This window comes from Heterodontus francisci, chromosome 36 (assembly GCF_036365525.1).
Source record: "Heterodontus francisci isolate sHetFra1 chromosome 36, sHetFra1.hap1, whole genome shotgun sequence".
In the NCBI taxonomy this organism is placed as follows: Eukaryota; Metazoa; Chordata; class Chondrichthyes; order Heterodontiformes; family Heterodontidae; genus Heterodontus; species Heterodontus francisci.
In genome coordinates, this window is record NC_090406.1 from 3,481,062 (window position 1) to 3,503,729 (window position 22,668).

At 51.9% G+C, this 22,668-nt stretch overlaps 1 protein-coding gene across 1 annotated transcript in view; it reads left to right on the forward strand.

Annotated features, from left to right (window-relative positions):
- The window catches only part of LOC137351331 (unconventional myosin-IXb-like), a 146,308-nt gene that overhangs the window by 24,408 nt on the left and 99,232 nt on the right, over positions 1–22,668 (forward strand). The window contains 1 exon segment of the mRNA XM_068015768.1: positions 3,266–4,168. Coding sequence (XP_067871869.1) covers positions 3,332–4,168 — 837 coding nt within the window. The 5' untranslated portion in view covers positions 3,266–3,331.

Consider the following 22,668-nt stretch of genomic DNA (forward strand, 5'->3'; position numbering starts at 1 on the left):
ATCTAAAACCTTAAAACTATGTTCCCTAGTCCTTGTACCATTAGCTAATGGGAACAGCTTTTTTTGTCTACCTCATCTAACCCGTTAATCTTGTACATCTCTATCCTTGAGTTATGCTGATCTGCACAGCGAGTGTGAGGTGTACTAGGATTGCCCATCACCACGACACCATGTATTTGGAAAGCCACTTGAATTTCATTCCTCCTACTGTAATTGTGAACAGACTATTCCACTATGGGGGAATCACAGTCCAGCTCCTTCCTGCCCTTGCCTGATATCAACACACAAGCACATTTGGCCAGAATCGCTGGATAGTGATAGAGGTGAAAAGTCTTGCTCAGTGAGACCACTCTGTGGCTACTAGATCTACTGTATTTAACACATTACAAGTTGATATTCCACTATCCAAAGGATAATTGGAACAAGGAACACAGATATAATCTTACATTCTGTCCTTTTTCTAGAGGACTTCAAATTTATCTTTAAAATAATCTTCCTAATTACTGCAACATTTGCTATTTAACAATAATGACAGAAACAAGAAGGTTGGTTGAAGCATTGAGCTTTCTCTGAAGTATGTGCTGAGGATCTACAGTACCATGACTGGTGGGAGGTTAGAATTACAGCGTGACATGTTTATAGAGACTATTTCCATTATAAAGCTGATCATAGAGGAGGCTATGAGGTAGAGATGGGTGTTCAGGCATCTGGAGACTGACTTCCCCCCTCCCACCCCTACTTCTATATCATGTCACCAAGTGGTTGGCAGCGTTATTGAACGGTATGGGGGCTGAGCCCTGTGGTTCAGAGGTGAGTGTGTGAGCAGAAAGGAGACTTCATTGGTACAAGTATGTTGAGTCAAAGAACAAAGAACAGTACAGCACAGGAACAGGCCATTCGGCCCTCCAAGCCTGCGCCGATCTTGATGCCTGTCTAAACTAAAACCTTCTGCACTTCCGGGGCCCATATCCCTCTATTCCCATCCTAGTCATGTATTTGTCAAGATGTCTCTTAAACGTCGCTATCGTATCTGCTTCCACCACCTCCCCTGGCAGCAGGTTCCAGGCACTCACCACCCTCTGTGTAAAGAACTTGCCTCGCACATCCCCTCTAAACTTTGCCCCTCGCAACTTAAACCTATGTCCCCTAGTAACTGACTCTTCCACCCTGAGAAAAAGCTTCTGACTATCCACTCTGTCCATGCCGCTCATAACTTTGTAAACTTCTATCATGTTGCCCCTCCACCTCCGTCGTTCCAGTGAAAACAATGAGTTTTTCCAACCTCTCCTCATAGCTAATGCCCTCCAGACCAGGCAACATTCTGGTAAACCTCCTCTGTACCCTCTCCAAAACCTCCACGTCCTTCTGGTAGTGTGGCGACCAGAATTGCATGCAATATTCTAAGTGTGGCCTAACTAAGGTTCTGTACAGCTGCAACATGACTTGCCAGTTTTTATAGTCTATGCCCCGACCGATGAAGGCAAGCATGCCGTATGCCTTCTTGACTACCTTATCCACCTGCGTTGCCCCTTTCAGTGACCTGTGGACCTGTATGCCCAGATCTCTCTGCCTGTCAATACTCCTAAGGGTTCTGCCATTTACTGTATATCTCCCACCTGCATTAGACCTTCCAAAATGCATTACCTCACATTTGTCCGGATTAAACTCCATCTGCCATTTCTCCGCCCAAGTCTCCAACCGATCTATATCCTGCTGTATCCTCTGACAATCCTCATCACTGTCCGCAACTCCACCAACCTTTGTGTTGTCCGCAAACTTACTCATCAGACCCGCTACATTTTCCTCCAAATCATTTATATATACTACAAAGAGCAAAGGTCCCACCAGCACTGATCCCTGCGGAACACCACTAGTCACATCTCTCCATTCAGAAAAACACCCATCTACTGCTATCCTCTGTCTTCTATGACCGAGCCAGTTCTGTATCCATCTTGCCAGCTCACCTCTGATCCCGTGTGACTTCACCATTTGTATCAGTCTGCCATGCGGGACCTTGTCAAAGGCTTTACTAAAGTCCATATAGATAACATCCACTGCCCTTCCTTCATCAATCATCTTCGTTAGTTCCTCAAAAAACTCAATCAAATTAGTAAGACCTCCTTTGTTACCTCTTGCCCCACCCCCACCTCACTTGCTTATAATCTGTGACTTTTCTAATATTTGTCAGTTCCGAAGAAGGGTCACTGACCCGAAACGTTAACTCTGCTTCTCTTTCCACAGATGCTGCCAGACCTGCTGAGTGGTTCCAGCATTTCTTGTTTTTATTTCAGATTTCCAGCATCCGCAGTATTTTGCTTTTATTTTATATTAGTAAGACATGACCTCCCCTTCACAAAACCGTGCTGCCTCTCGCTAATAAGTTTGTTTGTTTCCAAATGGGAGTAAATCCTGTCCCGAAGAATCCTCTCTAGTAATTTCCCTACCACTGACGTAAGGCTCACCAGCCTATAATTTTCTGGATTATCATTGCCACCCTTCTAAAACAAAAGAACAACATTGGCTATTCTCCAGTCCTCTGGGACCTCACCTGTAGCCAATGAGGATGCAAAGATTTCTGTCAAGGCCCCAGCAATTTCCTCCCTTGCCTCCCTCAGTATTCTGGGGTCGATCCCATCAGGCCCTGGGGACTGATCTACCTTAATGCTTTGCAAGACACCCAACACCTCCTCCTTTTTGATAATGAAGTCGGGCCAATGTGGGATCAGGGCCCTGAAGAGGCATCGTTGAGGACATATTGGGGAGGGTGGAATGGCAAAAAAAAGGTCGAGGAGGGTGAGCACAGATCAGGAGCTCCAGTATCATACCTGTCCTGGGAGTGTTTGGGGACAGTGTAGAGGGAGCTTTACTCCATCTAACCCTGTGCTGTACCTGTCCTGGGAGTGTTTGATGGGGACAGTGTAGAGGGAGCTTTACTCCATCTAACCCCGTGCTGTACCTGTCCTGGGAGTGTTTGATGGGACAGTGTAAAGGGAGTTTTACTCTGTATCTAACCCATTTTTTTTTTTACTGAGGCTCGTTGCTGCACTCAGCGCTCAGAGGTCCCAATTCGGCAGCAGCCAACCCCAGTACTGTACCTGTCCTGGGAGTGTTTGATGGGGACAGTGTAGAGGGAGCTTTACTCTAACCCCACGCTGTACCTGTCCTGGGAATGTTCGACACTGACTCTGCATCTCATGTAATCTTCCTCTCCACGAGCATGAAATCCTTTAATAATTTCTGCTCTCTCTGTCTCTCTCTCTTGCAGATTGATGGAGTCATGCCCTGTCATAAAGTGAGTGCGGAATGGTGAGCGGGCAACACTTGAGGCAATATGAGTATTCAAGATGCCTGCGCCACAGATAATCAAGAGGGCAAGATCTATACCCTTCAAATTTGCCCGAGCCTCTATACTGAGAACTCTGTGTGCTGCCGCCTACCAGCTACCAAAGACGTAACGGCTGGTGAAGTGATCCGAGAGGTGACTGGCAAACTGAACCTGGACACGTCGAAATGTTATGTGTTGGCAGAGGTGAAGGAGTCTGGGGGGGAGGAGTGGATCCTCGATGCCAATGACCTGCCAGTTCAGCGGGTGCTGCTGTGGCCCCGAAGGGCACAGGAGAATCACTCACAGAGTGAGGGTTATTACTTCCTCCTTCAGGAGAGAAACAGTGACGGCACCATCCGCTACATCAACCTGCAGCTCGTGGCCAAGGAGCGAGAGAAACGCAGGCTGGTAGAGAGGGGGTTTCTGCCCCCTCAGCCGCACCTGTACGATGACCTGTGCAAATTGCCCCGTCTGACAGAGGAGACCATCTTGCAAACCTTCAAAACCAGGTTCCTGAAGCACAAAATCTACACGTATGCAGGCAGCATCCTGATCGCCATCAACCCCTTCAGGTTCCTGCCCATTTACAATCCCAAGTACGTGAAGATGTACGAGAACCACCAGCTGGGGAAGCTGGAGCCTCATATCTTTGCCATCGCGGATGTTGCCTATCACACCATGCTGAGGAAGCAGGTTAACCAATGCATTGTGATCTCCGGTGAGAGTGGTTCTGGGAAGACCCAGAGCACCAACTTCCTCATCCACTGCTTGACTGCACTTAGCCAGAAAGGCTATGCCAGTGGGGTTGAGAGAACCATTCTGGGTGCTGGACCAGTACTAGAGGTAAGATCCCTCAGTGTTAGCTTCTGAAATGCTCGCAGTGCTCGAAGCCACTTGAAAAAATTGGTAGTTCACCTTTCACCTCTGGAATTGGGATTGGCTGGCTGTTAGAGTCACGGGATCATAGTATGAAACAACACTGAAGTTGTCCATTTGGCCCATTCACGCCCGTGCTGGCTCCTTGGTAGAGTCATCCAATAAATTCCTCTCCCTTGCTCTTTCCCCATAGCCCTGCAAATTCTTCACAAATATTTATCCAATTTCCTTTTGAGGTTATTATTGAATCTGTTTCCACCGCCCTTTCAGGCAGCACATTCCACATCACAACAACTCACTGTGTTTAAAAAAAAAAAGAAAATGCCACTGGTTCTTATCTTAAATCTGTGTCCTCTGGTTACTGACCCTCCAGCCACTGGAAACGGTTTCTCCTTATTTACTGCACAGAAACTGGTTCTCAGTAACATTTCAGTTCAGATGCTTTCAGTCATATTCCTGCAGAGTTCACAGGGAAGAATGCTACTGAATTAGCACCTTCGTTCAGAGAGGGCCTGAGATGGAAAACAGACAACTGTGGTAACAGGGGAAGCAGTTTTTAAATTTGGCATCAAGAAAGTCATTGGGGCTGAGCAGAGGGCATTGTGATCTGTATCTGCTGTACCTGTCCTGGGAGTGTTTGATGGGGACAGTGTCGAGGGAGCTTTACTCTGTATCTAACCCCGTGCTGTACCTGTCCTGGGAGTGTTTGATGGGGACAGTGTAGAGGGAGCTTTACTCTGTATCTAACCCCGTACTGTACCTGTCCTGGGAGTGTTTGATGGGGACAGTGTAGAGGGAGCTTTACTCTGTATCTAACCCCGTACTGTACCTGTCCTGGGAGTGTTTGATGGGAACACTGTAGAGGGAGCTTTACTCTGTATCTAACCCCATGCTGTACCTGTCCTGGGAGTGTTTGATGGGGACAGTGTAGAGGGAGCTTTACTCTGTATCTAACCCCCGTTTTAATTTTATATCTTAGGTGGCCTTTATACCCCAGGCCCCTTTTATATATTTTATGTCGAGGGGGCCTTTATTCCTCAGGCCCCCTTTATAAACATACTTCTATTAAAATAACTTTATTAAAACCAGAAATAAACAAAAACAAATTAAAATGCCATTCTCGGCATCGACAATGTACTCCAGTTCCTGCAGTGACCACCGGTCGCGGAAGGCCTCAAGCGTACCGGCAGACACCGCATGCTCCTTCTCCAGGGACACCCAGGCACAAACGTAACCGCGGAAGAGGGGCAGGCCATCGGGGAGGACGGACCCCCCCAAAAGCCTGCAGCCTGGACCTGTGAATGGCCACCTTGGCCAGGCCCAGGAGCAGACCGACTGGGAGATCCCCCTCCCGGCCCACGCTCCTCCGCACCGGGTGCCCAAAGATAAGGAGCGTGGGACTGAAGTGCAGCCAGAACTTGAGGAGCAGCCCCGTCAAATACTCAAAGAGGGGCTTCAACCTCGCACACTCTGTATATACGTGGAACACGGACTCGTCCAGGCCGCAGAAAGCACAGGCGGCCTGGGAGTCCGTGAACCTACTGCACGGGACTGCCCTGTGCAACACACTCCACCCCAGGTCCCCGATGTAAAGGGGGAAGAATCCCGCGTAGAGAGACCTCCATCGGGGTTTCCCCTCGCCGCCAGATGGCAACGCGGACCACCAGGGCGTGTCCGGCCGTCTGACAAGGGCGAGGAAGTGGAGAGTGTGCAGGAGCAGCCCGTACAGGAAACCCCTCCGCGCCGATTGGAATGGCACGGAGGGCATTTCCGAGAGGCGGCTCGGGTTGTGTGGGACCGGCTCCCGAGGAGGGTTTCGGGGCCTGGGTCTGATGAGCAGTTCCGGCCGAGTGGGAGTCAGCTCGGCCGGGATCGCTCCGCACTCCCGAGCCACCTCGCCACCCGCATTGAAGGGCGTCCCGGGGGTTTCGGCTACTCCTCTGCCCGCTGGACCGTCCCCGGAGTCGGCTGCCCGGGCAGCCGAGGCACACTCCTCCGCCGGCGGGGGAGCACCGTGACTGGAGGCAACCATGTTCCAGACTCGGAATAAATCCCGGTAAAAGACAGGCAACTCCCTCAGAGAGGCGCTGCTAACAGACTCCACCGGGAGCTGCGTGTAGTCTTGAAGACAGTGACACTGGCGGAAAAAATACGTCGCCAGCGCACACCATCTGGGAGGATGCTTGACGTACAGGTATCTCTGCAGGGTCCAAAGGCGGAGAGTCGCAGCCTGGGTGCGGACGCACACCAGCGACTGGCCGCTCTCCTCAATCAGGAGACTCAGGACCGCGGCAGAGACCCAGTGTTTCCTCCTGCCCCAGAAGAAATCGACGAGTTTCTTCTGGATCTTGGTGGCAAATGCAGGGGGCGGGGCCAAAGTGACCAACCGATACCACAACATGGAGGCCACCAGTTTTTTAGAATTAGAATTAGAACATTACAGCGCAGTACAGGCCCTTCGGCCCTCGATGTTGCGCCGACCTGTGAAACCATCTGACCTACACTATTCCATTTTCATCCATATGTCTATCCAATGACCACTTAAATGCCCTTAAAGTTGGCGAGTCTACTACTGCTGCAGGCAGGGCGTTCCACGCCCCTACTACTCTCTGAGTAAAGAAACTACCTCTGACATCTGTCCTATATCTATCACCCCTCAACTTAAAGCTATGTCCCCTCGTGTTTGCCATCACCATCCGAGGAAAAAGACTCTCACTATCCACCCTATCTAACCCTCTGATTATCTTATATGTCTCTATTAAGTCACCTCTCCTCCTCCTTCTCTCCAACGAAAACAACCTCAAGTCCCTCAGCCTTTCCTCGTAAGACCTTCCCTCCATACCAGGCAACATCCTAGTAAATCTCCTCTGCACCTTTTCCAAAGCTTCCACATCCTTCCTATAATGCGGTGACCAGAACTGCGCGCAATACTCCAGGTGCGGTCTCACCAGAGTTTTGTACAGCTGCAGCATGACATCGTGGCTCCGAAACTCGATCCTCTTACTAATAAAAGCTAACACACCATATGCCTTCTTAACAGCCCTATTAACCTGGGTAGCAACTTTCAGGGATTTATGCACCTGGACACCAAGATCTCTCTGTTCATCTACACTACCAAGAATCTTCCCATTAGCCCAGTACTCTGCATTCCTGTTACTCCTTCCAAAGTGAATCACCTCGCGCTTTTCCGCATTAAACTCCATTTGCCATCTCTCAGCCCAGCTCTGCAGCCTATCTATGTCCCTCTGTACCCTACAACATCCTTCGGCACTATCCACAACTCCACCGACCTTAGTGTCATCCGCAAATTTACTAACCCAAACTTCTACACCCTCTTCCAGGTCATTTATAAAAATGACAAACAGCAGTGGCCCCAAAACAGATCCTTGCGGTTCACCACTAGTAACTAAACTCCAGGATGAACATTTGCCATCAATCACCACCCTCTGTCTTCTTTCAGCTAGCCAATTTCTGATCCAAAGCTCTAAATCACCTTCAACCCCATACTTCCGTATTTTCTGCAATAGCCTACCATGGGGAACCTTATCAAACGCCTTACTGAAATCCATATACACCACATCCACTGCTTTACCCTCATCCACCTGTTTGGTCACCTTCTCGAAAAACTCAATAAGGTTTGTGAGGCACGACCTACCCGTCACAAAACCGTGCTGACTATCGCTAATGAACTTATTCTTTTCAAGGTGATTATAAATCCTGTCTCTTTTAACCTTTTCCAACATTTTCCCCACAACCGAAGTAAGGCTCACAGGTCTATAAATGTCTCTACTCCCCTTCTTGAACAAGGGGACAACATTTGCTATCCTCCAGTCTTCCGGCACTATTCCTGTCGACAATGACGACATAAAGATCAAGGACAAAGGCTCTGCAATCTCCTCCCTAGCTTCCCAGAGAATCCTAGGATAAATCCCATCTGGCCCAGGGGACTTATCTATTTTCACACTTTCCAAAATTGATAACACCTCCTCCTTGTGAACCTCAATCCCATCTAGCCTAGTAGTCTGTATCTCAGTATTCTCCTCGACAACATTTTCTTTCTCCACTGTAAATACTGACGCAAAATATTCATTTAACACTTCCCCTATCTCCTCTGATTCCACACACAACTTCCCACTATTATCCTTGATTGGCCCTAATCTAACTCTAGTCATTCTTTTATTCCTGATATACCTATAGAAAGCCTTAGGGTTTTCCCTGATCCTATCCGCCAATGACTTCTCGTGTCCTCTCCTTGCTCTTCTTAGCCCTCCCTTTAGATCCTTCCTGGCTAGCTTGTAACTCTCAAGCGCCCTAACTGAGCCTTCACGTCTCATCCCAACATAAGCCGCCTTCTTCCTCTTGACAAGCGCTTCAACCTCTTTAGTAAACCACGGCTCCCTCGCTCGACAACTTCCTCCCTGCCTCACAGGTACATACTTATCAAGGACACGCAGTAGCTCCTCCTTGAATAAGCTCCACATTTCGATTGTTCCCATCCCCTGCAGTTTCCTTCCCCATCTTACGCATCCTAAATCTTGCCTAATCGCATCATAATTTCCTTTCCCCCAGCTATAATTTTTGCCCTGCGGTATATACCTGTCCCTGCCCATCGCTAAGGTAAACCTAACTGAATTGTGATCACTATCACCAAAGTGCTCACCTACATCTAAATCTAACACCTGGCCGGGTTCATTACCCAGTACCAAATCCAATGTGGCATCGCCCCTGGTTGGCCTGTCTACATACTGTGTCAGAAAACCCTCCTGCACACACTGGACAAAAGCTGACCCATCTAAAGTACTCGAACTATAGTATTTCTAGTCGATATTTGGAAAGTTAAAGTCCCCCATAACAACTACCCTGTTACTCTCGCCCCTGTCGAGAATCATCTTCGCTATCCTGGTTGGTTTATGACCAGCGCTCGTCCCCTGTAGGAAAGCACTCGGAGCAGTCCTGTCCAGTGCCCCAGCCGAGCAGTGACTTTCGCCTCCAACTCCTGCCAGTTTGCCGGTCAGGTTTCCTCACCGGGGCTAAGGTGGACTCCCAGATAGAGGAGGTGCGTGGTGCTCCACGCAAAAGGTGTCATCTCCTCCGGCAGGGAGTCCACCTGCCACTGACCCGCCAGGAGTCCGGAACATTTCTCCCAATTGATCCACGCGGAGGACGCGGCAGAAAAGCTCATCTGGCAGTCGCGCATCCTCCGCAAGTCAACGGGATCTGTGACCGCGAGGAGCACGTCGTCGGCGTAAGGCGAGAGGACGACCCGCATGGCCGGCTCGCACAGAGCCAATCCCGTCAACCTCCTGCGAAGCAGGCACAGGAAGGGCTCCACGCAGATGGTATACAATTGGCCGGACATGGGGCATCCCTGACGCACTCCTCTCCCAAAGCGAAGGGGCGCCGTCAAGGACCCGTTAACCTTGACTAGACACTCTGCGGCGGCGTATAAAAGTCGGACCCGGGCCACGAAATGCAGCCCGGTCGCCAGGCTTTCCCCCAGTACCCGCACGTAATCGTCCCCCAGGACGTCCCAGAACGCCCTGAGGAACTCCACGGTCAACCCGTCCAGCCCCGGGGATTTGCCCCTCGCGAGCTGGTGGAGGGCGCCAGTCAGCTCCGCCAATGTGAGCGGAGCCTCCAATCCTTCGGCGCCGTCCGGGCTGTCCTGCGGCAGGTCCTCCCACAAAACTCTGCGCGCGTCCTCGCTGGACGGATCCGGAGAGAACAATGCACTGTAATGAGTACGGACCAGGAGGCCCATTCCCTCCAAATCCTTGATGGAGGATCAGTCGCCGACCAGCAGCTCGATGAGCTGCTTACGGACCCCCCGCCATTTATCCAGCGAGTAGAAGGGTGAGGCGCGGTCCAAATCTTCCAGGATCTGGATCCGCGACCTCACGTACGCGCCTCGGGACCCTATGAGTTGCAGGTCCCTCAGTGCGCCCTTCTTCTCTTTCTACGCCCTCCCACAGGGCCGGGTCCGCGACGGCATGACCAAGGCGGGACTCCAACTCGAGCACCTCCCTCTCTAGGTGCCCGATCTCGGTTTCCTGCCTCTTGGTCAACCCCTTCGCATACTCCTGACAGACCACACGGATGTGAGTCTTGCCCGCATCCCACCATAGCCTCAAGGAGGGGAAGCCCCCTTGCTTCCTTCTCCAGTCGACACAGAATCGACGGAATGAGTCCTGGAATCGCTCGTCCTCCAGCAGCCGGTTGTTAAAGTGCCAGTATGCGGACCCCGCCCACACCAGGCGGTGGTCCGAGCACGGCACCAGCCGCATGGAGGCCGCCGAGACGCGGGAGACTATGCCTGCGAAAAGTAGAGGCGGTCGATTTCAAACTCTCCTCCAGATGTCCACCAAGTTAAGGGAGCTGATCAGTTCCCTCAACTTCTCCACCGACACTTGGCCGCGCTGGGGACCGGAGCGATCCCCCACCTCGAGGGTGCAGTTAAAATCCCCACCGAGGATGATGCACTTGCCGCTATCGATGGAGCTCAAGAGAGCGGACACTTATTCAAAGAAGCGCGCTTGCAACGCGCCGGGCCTGGGCGTGTACGTGTTCACAAAGTGGAGCGGCACGCTACCCTGGCGAACGGAGAGGCGGAGCAAGCGGCCCGGCACTCGCTCGTTGACCCCCACGATCTCCGGCTGAAAAGTCGGGGCCGACAAGATAGCCATCCCACTAGAAATAGGGGTGAGGTGACTCATGTAGACCCCACCCTGCCACTCCAGGAGCCAGGTGGCTTCGTCTCCCGGAACGGTGTGGGTTTCCTGCAGAAAGCTCACCGCGTATCTCCCTTCCCTGAGGACTGAGAGATTGTGAAATCTGCGGTGAGCCCCTCTGCTGCCGTTGATGTTGAGGCTGGCTATGGTTATCTTCATGTCAAAGGTACTTAAAACCCGTCACCAACACCTCACTGTGAGGAGGGAGTGGAAGTGCACCTGGCCTTCCACTCCCCCAGCAACCCATTGAGGAATGCATTAAATCGGCGCGCCTCAACCAGTTTCACGCCCGTGCGCTTGCCCGCTTTCATGGGGGAGGCACGGACGGACTGGATGATCAGCGCCAGATTCGACCAACAGCTGAACTTTATTGCGGCAACCCCTGCAAGCCGCGAGGAAATCCTAGAGTTCTGCCGTGGGGATGAGAGGAGACTCTGGAGGCACGAGGGACTGCACCACCTCACTGGCAACGGAATCAAGATCGTCCTCCGAGCCCCACATCGAATCCCCATCCTCCTCCGGGTCATCACTGCCAGCGGCCGACATACCCACCACACACTGTGGGGCAGACGTCCCGGCCGCGCCAACTGGTTCCACCTCTGTCACGATCCCACCCCCAGGATTGATAGCAGAGGAGTCCCCTCTGGGTTCTACTGTGGAACTGGAGCCTATGGACGCCAGCGGGTCAGGACCCCCCTCCACCTCCGTCCCCAGGTCAACGAGCGGTCCAGGTGAGACGGAGGTTCCCGACTCCGGAAATCCAGCTGGAGCCGAGACCGGAGGCGGAGAGAGGAGGCCATCTCCCGCCCACAGACCCAGTTGATGAGGGATTACAGAAATTGCCATCTGGGTCGGGTACATCCCGGGAAGCAGCACCAGGCTGCTGAGAGGGTTGACCTTCACAGGGCTCGCCCCCACCCAGGACACCTGACCCAGTGGCAGATGGAATATTTTGACCCAGCAGGTCCACAGGCTCCCCCACCATGGGCGGGCCCCCCCCCCCACCACCTCAGGAGTTGCCTAGATTACAGGGACACCTCTTCTTCACCTGCCACCCCCCCAACCCCCCCACCTCCCCACTTCCGTTCCAAGGGGCAGAGGGTTCCTGCCCAGGGCTCCGAGACCTCCATCTCAGCAGAGGCCTCTGCTTCTTCCTCCGCGCCCCCTTGCCCAGGTTTTTTAAGGCCCGAGCACAGCTGTGGGGCAGGTGGACTCCCCTGGATCAGCCGTAGGGCTGAGCTCAGGCTCAGGACATTTTTCCCTGTCCAGGGGGCGCACTTTCAGGTGTTTTGTTTCGCGCCGCACATTCCTTCCACCCGGACGGAACTCCACCTCCCCACCAGAGCCCATGAAGACCACAGCCTCTGGAACTGCCTGAGCGGTAGTTGTTGCAGGTGTTGGGGGAGGTGCAGTGGTGCCAGCCTGGGCCACCGAGGTGGAGTAGGTGGCCCGGAGGTTGGGGCAGCTCTTCCGAACATGCCCCACCCCGTTGCATGCATGGCACCACACCCCGTCCGAGGTCCAGAAGACGTGGTAGGCCGCCCCGGGACTCCACAATAAACTGGCCCTCAGTAACCTCCTCCCGTGCCAGCTGCATAAAGAGCCGGTGGCGGAAGGAGTACATGTGCCGGAGGCTGTTCTCCCGAAGACCGAGCGGGACTGGGATGAGCCCTGTCTTTACCTCTCCCAGATGGTGCAGGTGGGGAAGGAGGAGCTCACTAGGAATGAAGGGCAGGACATTAGAGAAAATGACCCTTTGCGCAGTGGCCTCCAGGGGGTCCAAGGGCAGAAAGGTCCCGCCCACGGTGAGCCCCTTGTTCAGGGCCAGGGACACCGCCCGCTCGGTCTTCAGGAAAAACACAGTCTTCCCGTACACTTTAGAGACAGCAACAATGGCTGAAAGGCCGACAACCTCAGCCGTTGCTTTCACGCATGCCTCTATTGTCATGTTTTGGGTGGATGCAGCTCTTGACCCCATACTTTGATATCAGCATAAATGGTGACGGGGCAACAGGTGCAGCCGCAGCAGCATATGTGCGAGAAGGCCCCGCCACTGGCGAAGAAGGACTTGCCTTGGGGTCGAAGAGCCACGCCCACCCCTAAGAAACCAAGCAAACAACAGTTTCCTTTAAACTTAAGCAATATGATGGGGAGGTGGTGGGAGTAGAGGAGGATAGGGGTGAAAAGGAAAAGGACAAGGGGAGGAGAGGATAGGTGGCCGAGTGTTGGAAGGGAGAGAAGGGCTGTGAGGATGTTGCTGTTTGGTGGTTGGAGCACCTTATATCAGAGTTCACAGACCAGTCTTTCAGTCAGGGGAGGGTTCTTCACACGGGTCGGCTGGAGCCACCCGGTTCTCTCCTTTTCCTGCTGTTTTATAAAGACTTTCTTCAGCTGGGCAGCTCCAGCTGTCCTGAGCCACATAGTTGGGATGGGGAGGGAGCCCCCTTTTGTGCAGGATGGAAGATAAACACAACAGCAAGCACAGGGGCTCCCTATAGAATTTGTCAGCGCCACCCTTGGATCTTCCGTCGCCGCCTCCCTCCCCCAACAGTCCAAACAAAAAGCAGTTCTCTGGTGCTCCAACACCCACCTCTCCGAAATGACCTGCAGGTCTTCCCTGTTCTTGAAAAATAGCAACAGTTCCACAGTTGAAGTTGTAAATTGCAGCTCTCTCCTCAGCTCTCCCCCTCCAGCAGCACCTCCAGCAACTGACTGCAGCACTGTTAGCTGTTGCTCGTTGCTGCAATCAGCACTCAGTCATCCCAATTAGGCAGCAGCCAACCCTGTGCTGTACCTGCCTTGGGAGTGTTGATGGGATAGTGTAGAGGGAGCTGTACTCTGTATCTAACCCCATGCTGGGCAGGACTCGTGCTGACAATGGATCATGTTCCATTCCTCACACTGATTCTCTTTCACCTTGAGAAAAATATCATTGAAGGCCAAAGTTAGGTTATTTTAGATATACAGGAGTTTAATGGCAGCTGAAGTCAGGCAGGGAATTGTCCAATCTTGGATGTGTGAAAGATACCATAAGAATGGGGCAGATCGCGATCGCTCACAGTTCATTGAAATGAAACAGTTCCACTTTTGCAGTAATGAACTGATGGCTCTTAGTGTTCCAATGCATCTGATTGTGGAACAGTCTAAAGTTGGCTGGGCTGTTTGTGATCCTCTCAGTCCTACAGATTCTCTTTAAAGGGAAGTGAAGCATTTGTGTGAGGAACTGGCCAGTGCTTGGATTCAGGATTTTAAGGGAGCCAGCACCATTGACCATTAGCCTGGTGTAAGGATAGGAGCACGGGCTCCAAACCTGGTGTCCCAGTAACCAAAGGGAAATGGTTTGCTAAGATCTGAACAGGACCAGAGAAGGTTTGTAGTAGCCAGGAATGACTGGAGCACACTGATTCAACACTTACTGGAATCTCTGTTTCACACAGGCCAAGGCTGCATTCTAACTCATCCTACACAGAGTGTTGACAGATAATTCAACCATGAAGGAGTATTTTACTGTTGAGCCTGATCCTTTTCCCCTCCTTGGTCCTGAGGCCGAGCAGCACCCAGAGGAGCTTCCCCCACCCAACTCCCATTTAATCGGGGGAGTTTGAGGAAGCTCGAAGTAGGGTGCCAATTCTGGTTGAACCTATTCCTGCCTCCAACCAACCCAACCGCACATTGGCCATTGGTCGTTCCCCCTCCCCTCCCCCCACCACCCAACCATTGGTTGATTGCCCATCCCCCCGCCCACCACACGTCATTGGTCTCTTGCCCTGCATCCACCAGCCCCCACAACATGCATTAGTCATCCATCCTTATAGCCCCCCATGGCTAATTGGAGCAAATAGACTCTACATTAACTGATTCGATGTTTCTGACTGTTAATCAAACATCTTTTACTTACCTGTCTGAAATATAATCTGTCAACAAAACTGAGGAAATTTAAAAGAAACACCATTTTCGTGTGATTTTTCTCCCTGGTTTTGTTCACAGCAATGTCCTGGAGATTAGATTTTAATTCCTGGAGACTCCAGGGTAATCCTGGAGGGGGCGGGAGGCGGTGGGGGGTGGGGGGGGGGTAACCCCCTACCTGTAACTGGATGTCAAGTGCTTACTGCTGGCCGGATGCTTTTCTCTCCTCAGTCCTGGTGTTTTCGGTTCTCTCTGATCCTCCTGTGCAAAGTCATAAAGCAGAAGATGTGGTTGGTGGTTTGTTTGTGTGGGGGAGGGGGTTTCACAGCCCTCACACAACTCTCCCTCCGCTCAGAGGAAGAAAAACATCCCTTCCTGTTTTTATTCTTTGTACGAGAGCCCAGAGTTCGATCATCTGACTGTCCTCTTGCAGCCCCGAGGCTCGAAACACTGGACCTCTCGCCCTCCTGTGTTCAAACTGATAACTCTCTACAAACTGCCTGTCTGTCTCTATCTAAACTTTCCTGTTTATAGTCTTGTACATTTAAATTTCACCCCCCCACCCACCGCAAAACACTTCTCCTAGTTCTCGCTCAGATACCGGTTCCACAGGCATTGTCTGTTAGGGACAATGAATCTCAGCGGTTGTTTGACTGTGAGGAGCATCACCACTGAGCTCAATTGTACTCTCACCTGGACTTGTGAACAGGAGTCAGCAGATACTGATAAGGAGTGGGAACCCTGGCTAATTTCCCACCCCCCATACCCCCGTTATCTCTGTAATCTAGACCGGCCCCACAACTCTTATATCTCAACATTCCGATATATCTGGCCTCTTGAGCATTCCCAATTCTCCATTATCGGCGGCTTTGCCTTCAGCTGCCTGGGGCCTACGCTCTGGAATTCCCTCCCCAAACTTCTCCGCCTCTCTCTCCTCCTTTTAATATGCTCCTGAAACCTTTTACCAAGCTTTTGGTCATTTGTCCCAAAATCTATTTATCTGCTTCAGTGTCAAATTGTGTTTGATAACACTCCTTGAAACACCTTGGGACATTTTAGTATGTTACAGATGTTATGTAAATGGTAGTTGTTACTGTTGTGTAACAGGTGATACAGTACTGGTGGGGACAGGTCTGTCACTGTATAACATTGGGGTACAGTACTGGCGAAGACGGGTCTGTCACTGTATAACACTGGGGTACAGTACTGGTGGGGACGGGTCTGTCACTGTATAACACTGGGGTACAGTACTGGTGGGGACGGGTCTGTCACTATAACACTGGGGTACAGTACTGGTGGGGACAGGTCTGTCACTGTATAACACTGGGGTACAGTACTGGTGGGGACACGTCTGTCACTGTATAACACTGGGGTACAGTACTGGTGGGGACAGGTCTGTCACTGTATAACACTGGGGTACAGTACTGGTGGGGACAGGTCTGTCACTGTATAACACTGGGGTACAGTACTGGTGGGGACACGTCTGTCACTGTATAACACTGGGGTACAGTACTGGTGGGGACACGTCTGTCACTGTATACCACTGGGGTACAGTAATGGTGGGGACAGCTCTGTCACTGTATAACACTGGGGTACAGTACTGGTGGGGACAGCTCTGTCACTGTATAACACTGGGGTACAGTACTGGTGGGGGCAGTTCTGTCACTGTATAACACTGGGGTACAGTACTGGTGGGGACACATCTGTCACTGTATAACACTGGGGTACAGTACTGGTGGGGACAGGTCTGTCACTGTATAACACTGGGGTACAGTACTGGTGGGGACAGGTCTGTCACTGTATAACACTGGGGTACAGTACTGGTGGGGACACGTCTGTCACTGTATAACACTGGGGTACAGTACTGGTGGGGACAGCTCTGTCACTGTATAACACTGGGGTACAGTACTGGTGGGGACAGGTCTGTCACTGTATAACACTGGGGTACAGTACTGGTGGGGATGGGTCTGTCACTGTATAACACTGGGGTACAGTACTGGTGGGGACAGGTCTGTCACTGTATAACACTGGGGTACAGTACTGGTGGGGACAGGTCTATCACTGTATAACACTGGGGTACAGTACTGGTGGGGACACGTCTGTCACTGCATAACACTGGGGTACAGTACTGGTGGGGACGGGTCTGTCACTGTATAACACTGGGGTACAGTACTGGTGGGGACAGCTCTGTCACTGTATAACACTGGGGTACAGTACTGGTGGGGACAGCTCTGTCACTGTATAACACTGGGGTACAGTACTGGTGGGGACAGCTCTGTCACTGTATAACACTGGGGTACAGTACTGGTGGGGACAGGTCTGTCACTGTATAACACTGGGGTACAGTACTGGTGGGGACAGGTCTGTCACTGTATAACACTGGGGTACAGTACTGGTGGGGAGAGCTCTGTCACTGTATAACACTGGGGTACAGTACTAGTGGGGACAGGTCTGTCACTGTATAAAACTGGGGTACAGTACTGGTGGGGACAGGTCTGTCACTGCATAACACTGGGGTACAGTACTGGTGGGGACAAGTCTGTCACTGTATAACACTGGGGTACAGTACTGGTGGGGGCAGTTCTGTCACTGTATAACACTGGGGTACAGTACTGGTGGGGACAGGTCTGTCACTGTATAACACTGGGGTACAGTACTGGTGGGGACACGTCTGTCACTGTATAACACTGGGGTACAGTACTGGTGGGGACAGGTCTGTCACTGTATAACACTGGGGTACAGTACTGGTGGGGACAGGTCTGTCACTGTATAACACTGGGGTACAGTACTGGTGGGGACACGTCTGTCACTGTATAACACTGGGGTACAGTACTGGTGGGGACACGTCTGTCACTGTATACCACTGGGGTACAGTAATGGTGGGGACAGCTCTGTCACTGTATAACACTGGGGTACAGTACTGGTGGGGACAGCTCTGTCACTGTATAACACTGGGGTACAGTACTGGTGGGGGCAGTTCTGTCACTGTATAACACTGGGGTACAGTACTGGTGGGGACACATCTGTCACTGTATAACACTGGGGTACAGTACTGGTGGGGACACATCTGTCACTGTATAACACTGGGGTACAGTACTGGTGGGGACAGGTCTGTCACTGTATAACACTGGGGTACAGTACTGGTGGGGACAGGTCTGTCACTGTATAACACTGGGGTACAGTACTGGTGGGGACACGTCTGTCACTGTATAACACTGGGGTACAGTACTGGTGGGGACAGCTCTGTCACTGTATAACACTGGGGTACAGTACTGGTGGGGACAGGTCTGTCACTGTATAACACTGGGGTACAGTACTGGTGGGGATGGGTCTGTCACTGTATAACACTGGGGTACAGTACTGGTGGGGACAGGTCTGTCACTGTATAACACTGGGGTACAGTACTGGTGGGGACAGGTCTATCACTGTATAACACTGGGGTACAGTACTGGTGGGGACACGTCTGTCACTGCATAACACTGGGGTACAGTACTGGTGGGGACGGGTCTGTCACTGTATAACACTGGGGTACAGTACTGGTGGGGACAGCTCTGTCACTGTATAACACTGGGGTACAGTACTGGTGGGGACAGCTCTGTCACTGTATAACACTGGGGTACAGTACTGGTGGGGACAGCTCTGTCACTGTATAACACTGGGGTACAGTACTGGTGGGGACAGGTCTGTCACTGTATAACACTGGGGTACAGTACTGGTGGGGACAGGTCTGTCACTGTATAACACTGGGGTACAGTACTGGTGGGGAGAGCTCTGTCACTGTATAACACTGGGGTACAGTACTAGTGGGGACAGGTCTGTCACTGTATAAAACTGGGGTACAGTACTGGTGGGGACAGGTCTGTCACTGCATAACACTGGGGTACAGTACTGGTGGGGACAAGTCTGTCACTGTATAACACTGGGGTACAGTACTGGTGGGGACAGGTCTGTCACTGTATAACACTGGGGTACAGTACTGGTGGGGACAGGTCTATTACTGTATAAAACTGGGGTACAGTACTGGTGGGGACAAGTCTGTCACTGTATAACACTGGGGTACAGTACTGGTGGGGACAGGTCTATCTATCACTGTATAACACTGGGGTACAGTACTGGTGGGGACAGGTCTGTCACTGTATAACACTGGGATACAGTACTGGTGGGGACAGGTCTATCACTGTATAAAACTGGGGTACTGTACTGGTGGGGACAGCTCTGTCACTGTATAACACTGGGGTACAGTACTGGTGGGGATGGGTCTGTCACTGTCTAACACTGGGGTACAGTACTGGTGGGGACACGTCTGTCACTGTGTAACACTGGGGGACAGTACTGGTGGGGACAGGTCTGTCACTGTATAACACTGGGATACAGTACTGGTGGGGACAGGTCTGTCACTGTATAACACTGGGGTACAGTACTGGTGGGGACAGGTCTGTCACTGTATAACACTGAGGTACAGTATTGGTGGGGACAGGTCTGTCACTGTATAACACTGGGGTACAGTACTGGTGGGGACAGGTCTATCTATCACTGTATAACACTGGGGTACAGTACTGGTGGGGACGGGTCTATCACTGTATAATACTGGGGTACAGTACTGGTGGGGACGGGTCTATCACTGTATAACACTGGGGTACAGTACTGGTGGGGACGGGTCTATCACTGTATAACACTGGGGTACAGTACTGGTGGGGACCGGTCTATCACTGTATAACACTGGGGTACAGTACTGGTGGGGACGGGTCTGTCACTGTATAACACTGGGGTACAGTACTGGTGGGGACACGTCTGTCACTGTATAACACTGGGGTACAGTACTGGTGGGGACGGGTCTGTCACTGTATAACACTGAGGTACAGTACTGGTGGGGACAGGTCTGTCACTGTATAACACTGGGGTACAGTACTGGTGGGGACACGTCTGTCACTGTATAACACTGGGGTACAGTACTGGTGGGGACAGCTCTGTCACTGTATAACACTGGGGTACAGTACTGGTGGGGACAGCTCTGTTACTGTATAACACTGGGGGACAGTACTGGTGGGGACAGGTCTGTCACTGTATAACACTGGGGGACAGTACTGGTGGGGACAGGTCTGTCACTGTATAACACTGGGGTACAGTACTGGTGGGGACAGGTCTGTCACTGTATAACACGGGTACAGTACTGGTGTGGACAGGTCTGTCACTGTATAACACTGGGGTACAGTACTGGTGGGGACACGTCTGTCACTGTATAACACTGGGGTACAGTACTGGTGGGGACAGCTCTGTCACTGTATAACACTGGGGTACAGTACTGGTGGGGACAGCTCTGTCACTGTATAACACTGGGGGACAGTACTGGTGGGGACAGGTCTGTCACTGTATAACACTGGGGTACAGTACTGGTGGGGACAGGTCTGTCACTGTATAACACTGGGGTACAGTACTGGTGGGGACAGGTCTGTCACTGTATAACAGTGGGGTACAGTACTGGTGGGGACAGGTCTGTCACTGTATAACAGTGGGGTACAGTACTGGTGGGGACAGCTCTGTCACTGTATAACACTGGGGTACAGTACTGGTGGGGACAGGTCTGTCACTGTATAAAACTGGGGTACAGTACTGGTGGGGACAGGTCTGTCACTGTATAACACGGGTACAGTACTGGTGGGGACGGGTCTGTCACTGTATAACACTGGGGTACAGTACTGGTGGGGACGAGTCTGTCACTGTATAACACTGGGCTACAGTACTGGTGGGGACGGGTCTGTCACTGTATAACACTGGGGTACAGTACTGGTGGGGACAGGTCTATCATTGTATAACACTGGGGTACAGTACTGGTGGGGACGGTCTGTCACTGTATAACACTGGGGTACAGTACTGGTGGGGACAGGTCTGTCACTGTATAACACTGGGGTACAGTACTGGTGGGGACAGGTCTGTCACTGTATAACACTGGGGTACAGTACTGGTGGGGACAGCTCTGTCACTGTATAACAGTGGGGTACAGTACTGGTCGGGACAGGTCTATCTATCACTGTATAACACTGGGGTACAGTACTGGTGGGGACAGGACTATCACTGTATCACACTGGGGTACAGTACTGGTGGGGACACGTCTGTCACTGTGTAACACTGGGGTACAGTACTGGTGGGGACACGTCTGTCACTGTATAACACTGGGGTACAGTACTGGTGGGGACACGTCTGTCACTGTATAACACTGGGATACAGTACTGGTGGGGACAGGTCTGTCACTGTATAACACTGGGGTACAGTACTGGTGGGGACGGGTCTGTCACTATAACACTGGGGTACAGTACTGGTGGGGACGAGTCTGTCACTGTATAACACTGGGCTACAGTACTGGTGGGAACGGGTCTGTCACTGTATAACACTGGGGTACAGTACTGGTGGGGACAGGTCTGTCACTGTATAACACTGGGGTACAGTACTGGTGGGGCCGAGTCTGTCACTGTATAACACTGGGGTACAGTACTGGTGGGGACGGGTCTGTCACTGTATAACATTGGGGTACAGTACTGGTGGGAACGGGTCTGTCACTGTATAACCCTGGGGTACAGTACTGGTGGGGACAGGTCTATCACTGTATCACACTGGGCTACAGTACTGGTGGGGACAGGTCTATCACTGTATATCACTGGGCTACAGTATTGGTGGGGACAGGTCTGTCACTGTATAACACTGGGGTACAGTACTGGTGGGGACGGGTCTATCACTGTATAACACTGGGGTAGAATACTGGTGGGGACAGGTCTGTCAGTGTATAACACTGGGGTACAGTACTGGTGGGGACTGGTCTGTCACTGTATAACACTGGGGTACAGTACTGGTGGGGACTGGTCTGTCACTGTATCACACTGGGGTACAGTACTGGTGGGGACAGGTCTATCACTATCACACTGGGCTACAGTACTGGTGGGGACAGGTCTATCACTGTATATCACTGGGCTACAGTATTGGTGGGGACAGGTCTGTCACTGTATAACACTGGGGTACAGTTCTGGTGGGGACGGGTCTGTCGCTGTATAACACTGGGGTACAGTACTGGTGGGGACGGGTCTATCACTGTATAACATTGGGCTACAGTCCTGGTGGGGACAGGTCTATCACTGTATAACACTGGGGTACAGTACTGGTGGGGACAGGTCTATCACTGTATAAAACTGGGGTACTGTACTGGTGGGGACAGCTCTGTCACTGTATAACACTGGGGTACAGTACTGGTGGGGATGGGTCTGTCACTGTCTAACACTGGGGTACAGTACTGGTGGGGACACGTCTGTCACTGTGTAACACTGGGGGACAGTACTGGTGGGGACAGGTCTGTCACTGTATAACACTGGGATACAGTACTGGTGGGGACAGGTCTGTCACTGTATAACACTGGGGTACAGTACTGGTGGGGACAGGTCTGTCACTGTATAACACTGAGGTACAGTATTGGTGGGGACAGGTCTGTCACTGTATAACACTGGGGTACAGTACTGGTGGGGACAGGTCTATCTATCACTGTATAACACTGGGGTACAGTACTGGTGGGGACGGGTCTATCACTGTATAATACTGGGGTACAGTACTGGTGGGGACGGGTCTATCACTGTATAACACTGGGGTACAGTACTGGTGGGGACGGGTCTATCACTGTATAACACTGGGGTACAGTACTGGTGGGGACCGGTCTATCACTGTATAACACTGGGGTACAGTACTGGTGGGGACGGGTCTGTCACTGTATAACACTGGGGTACAGTACTGGTGGGGACACGTCTGTCACTGTATAACACTGGGGTACAGTACTGGTGGGGACGGGTCTGTCAC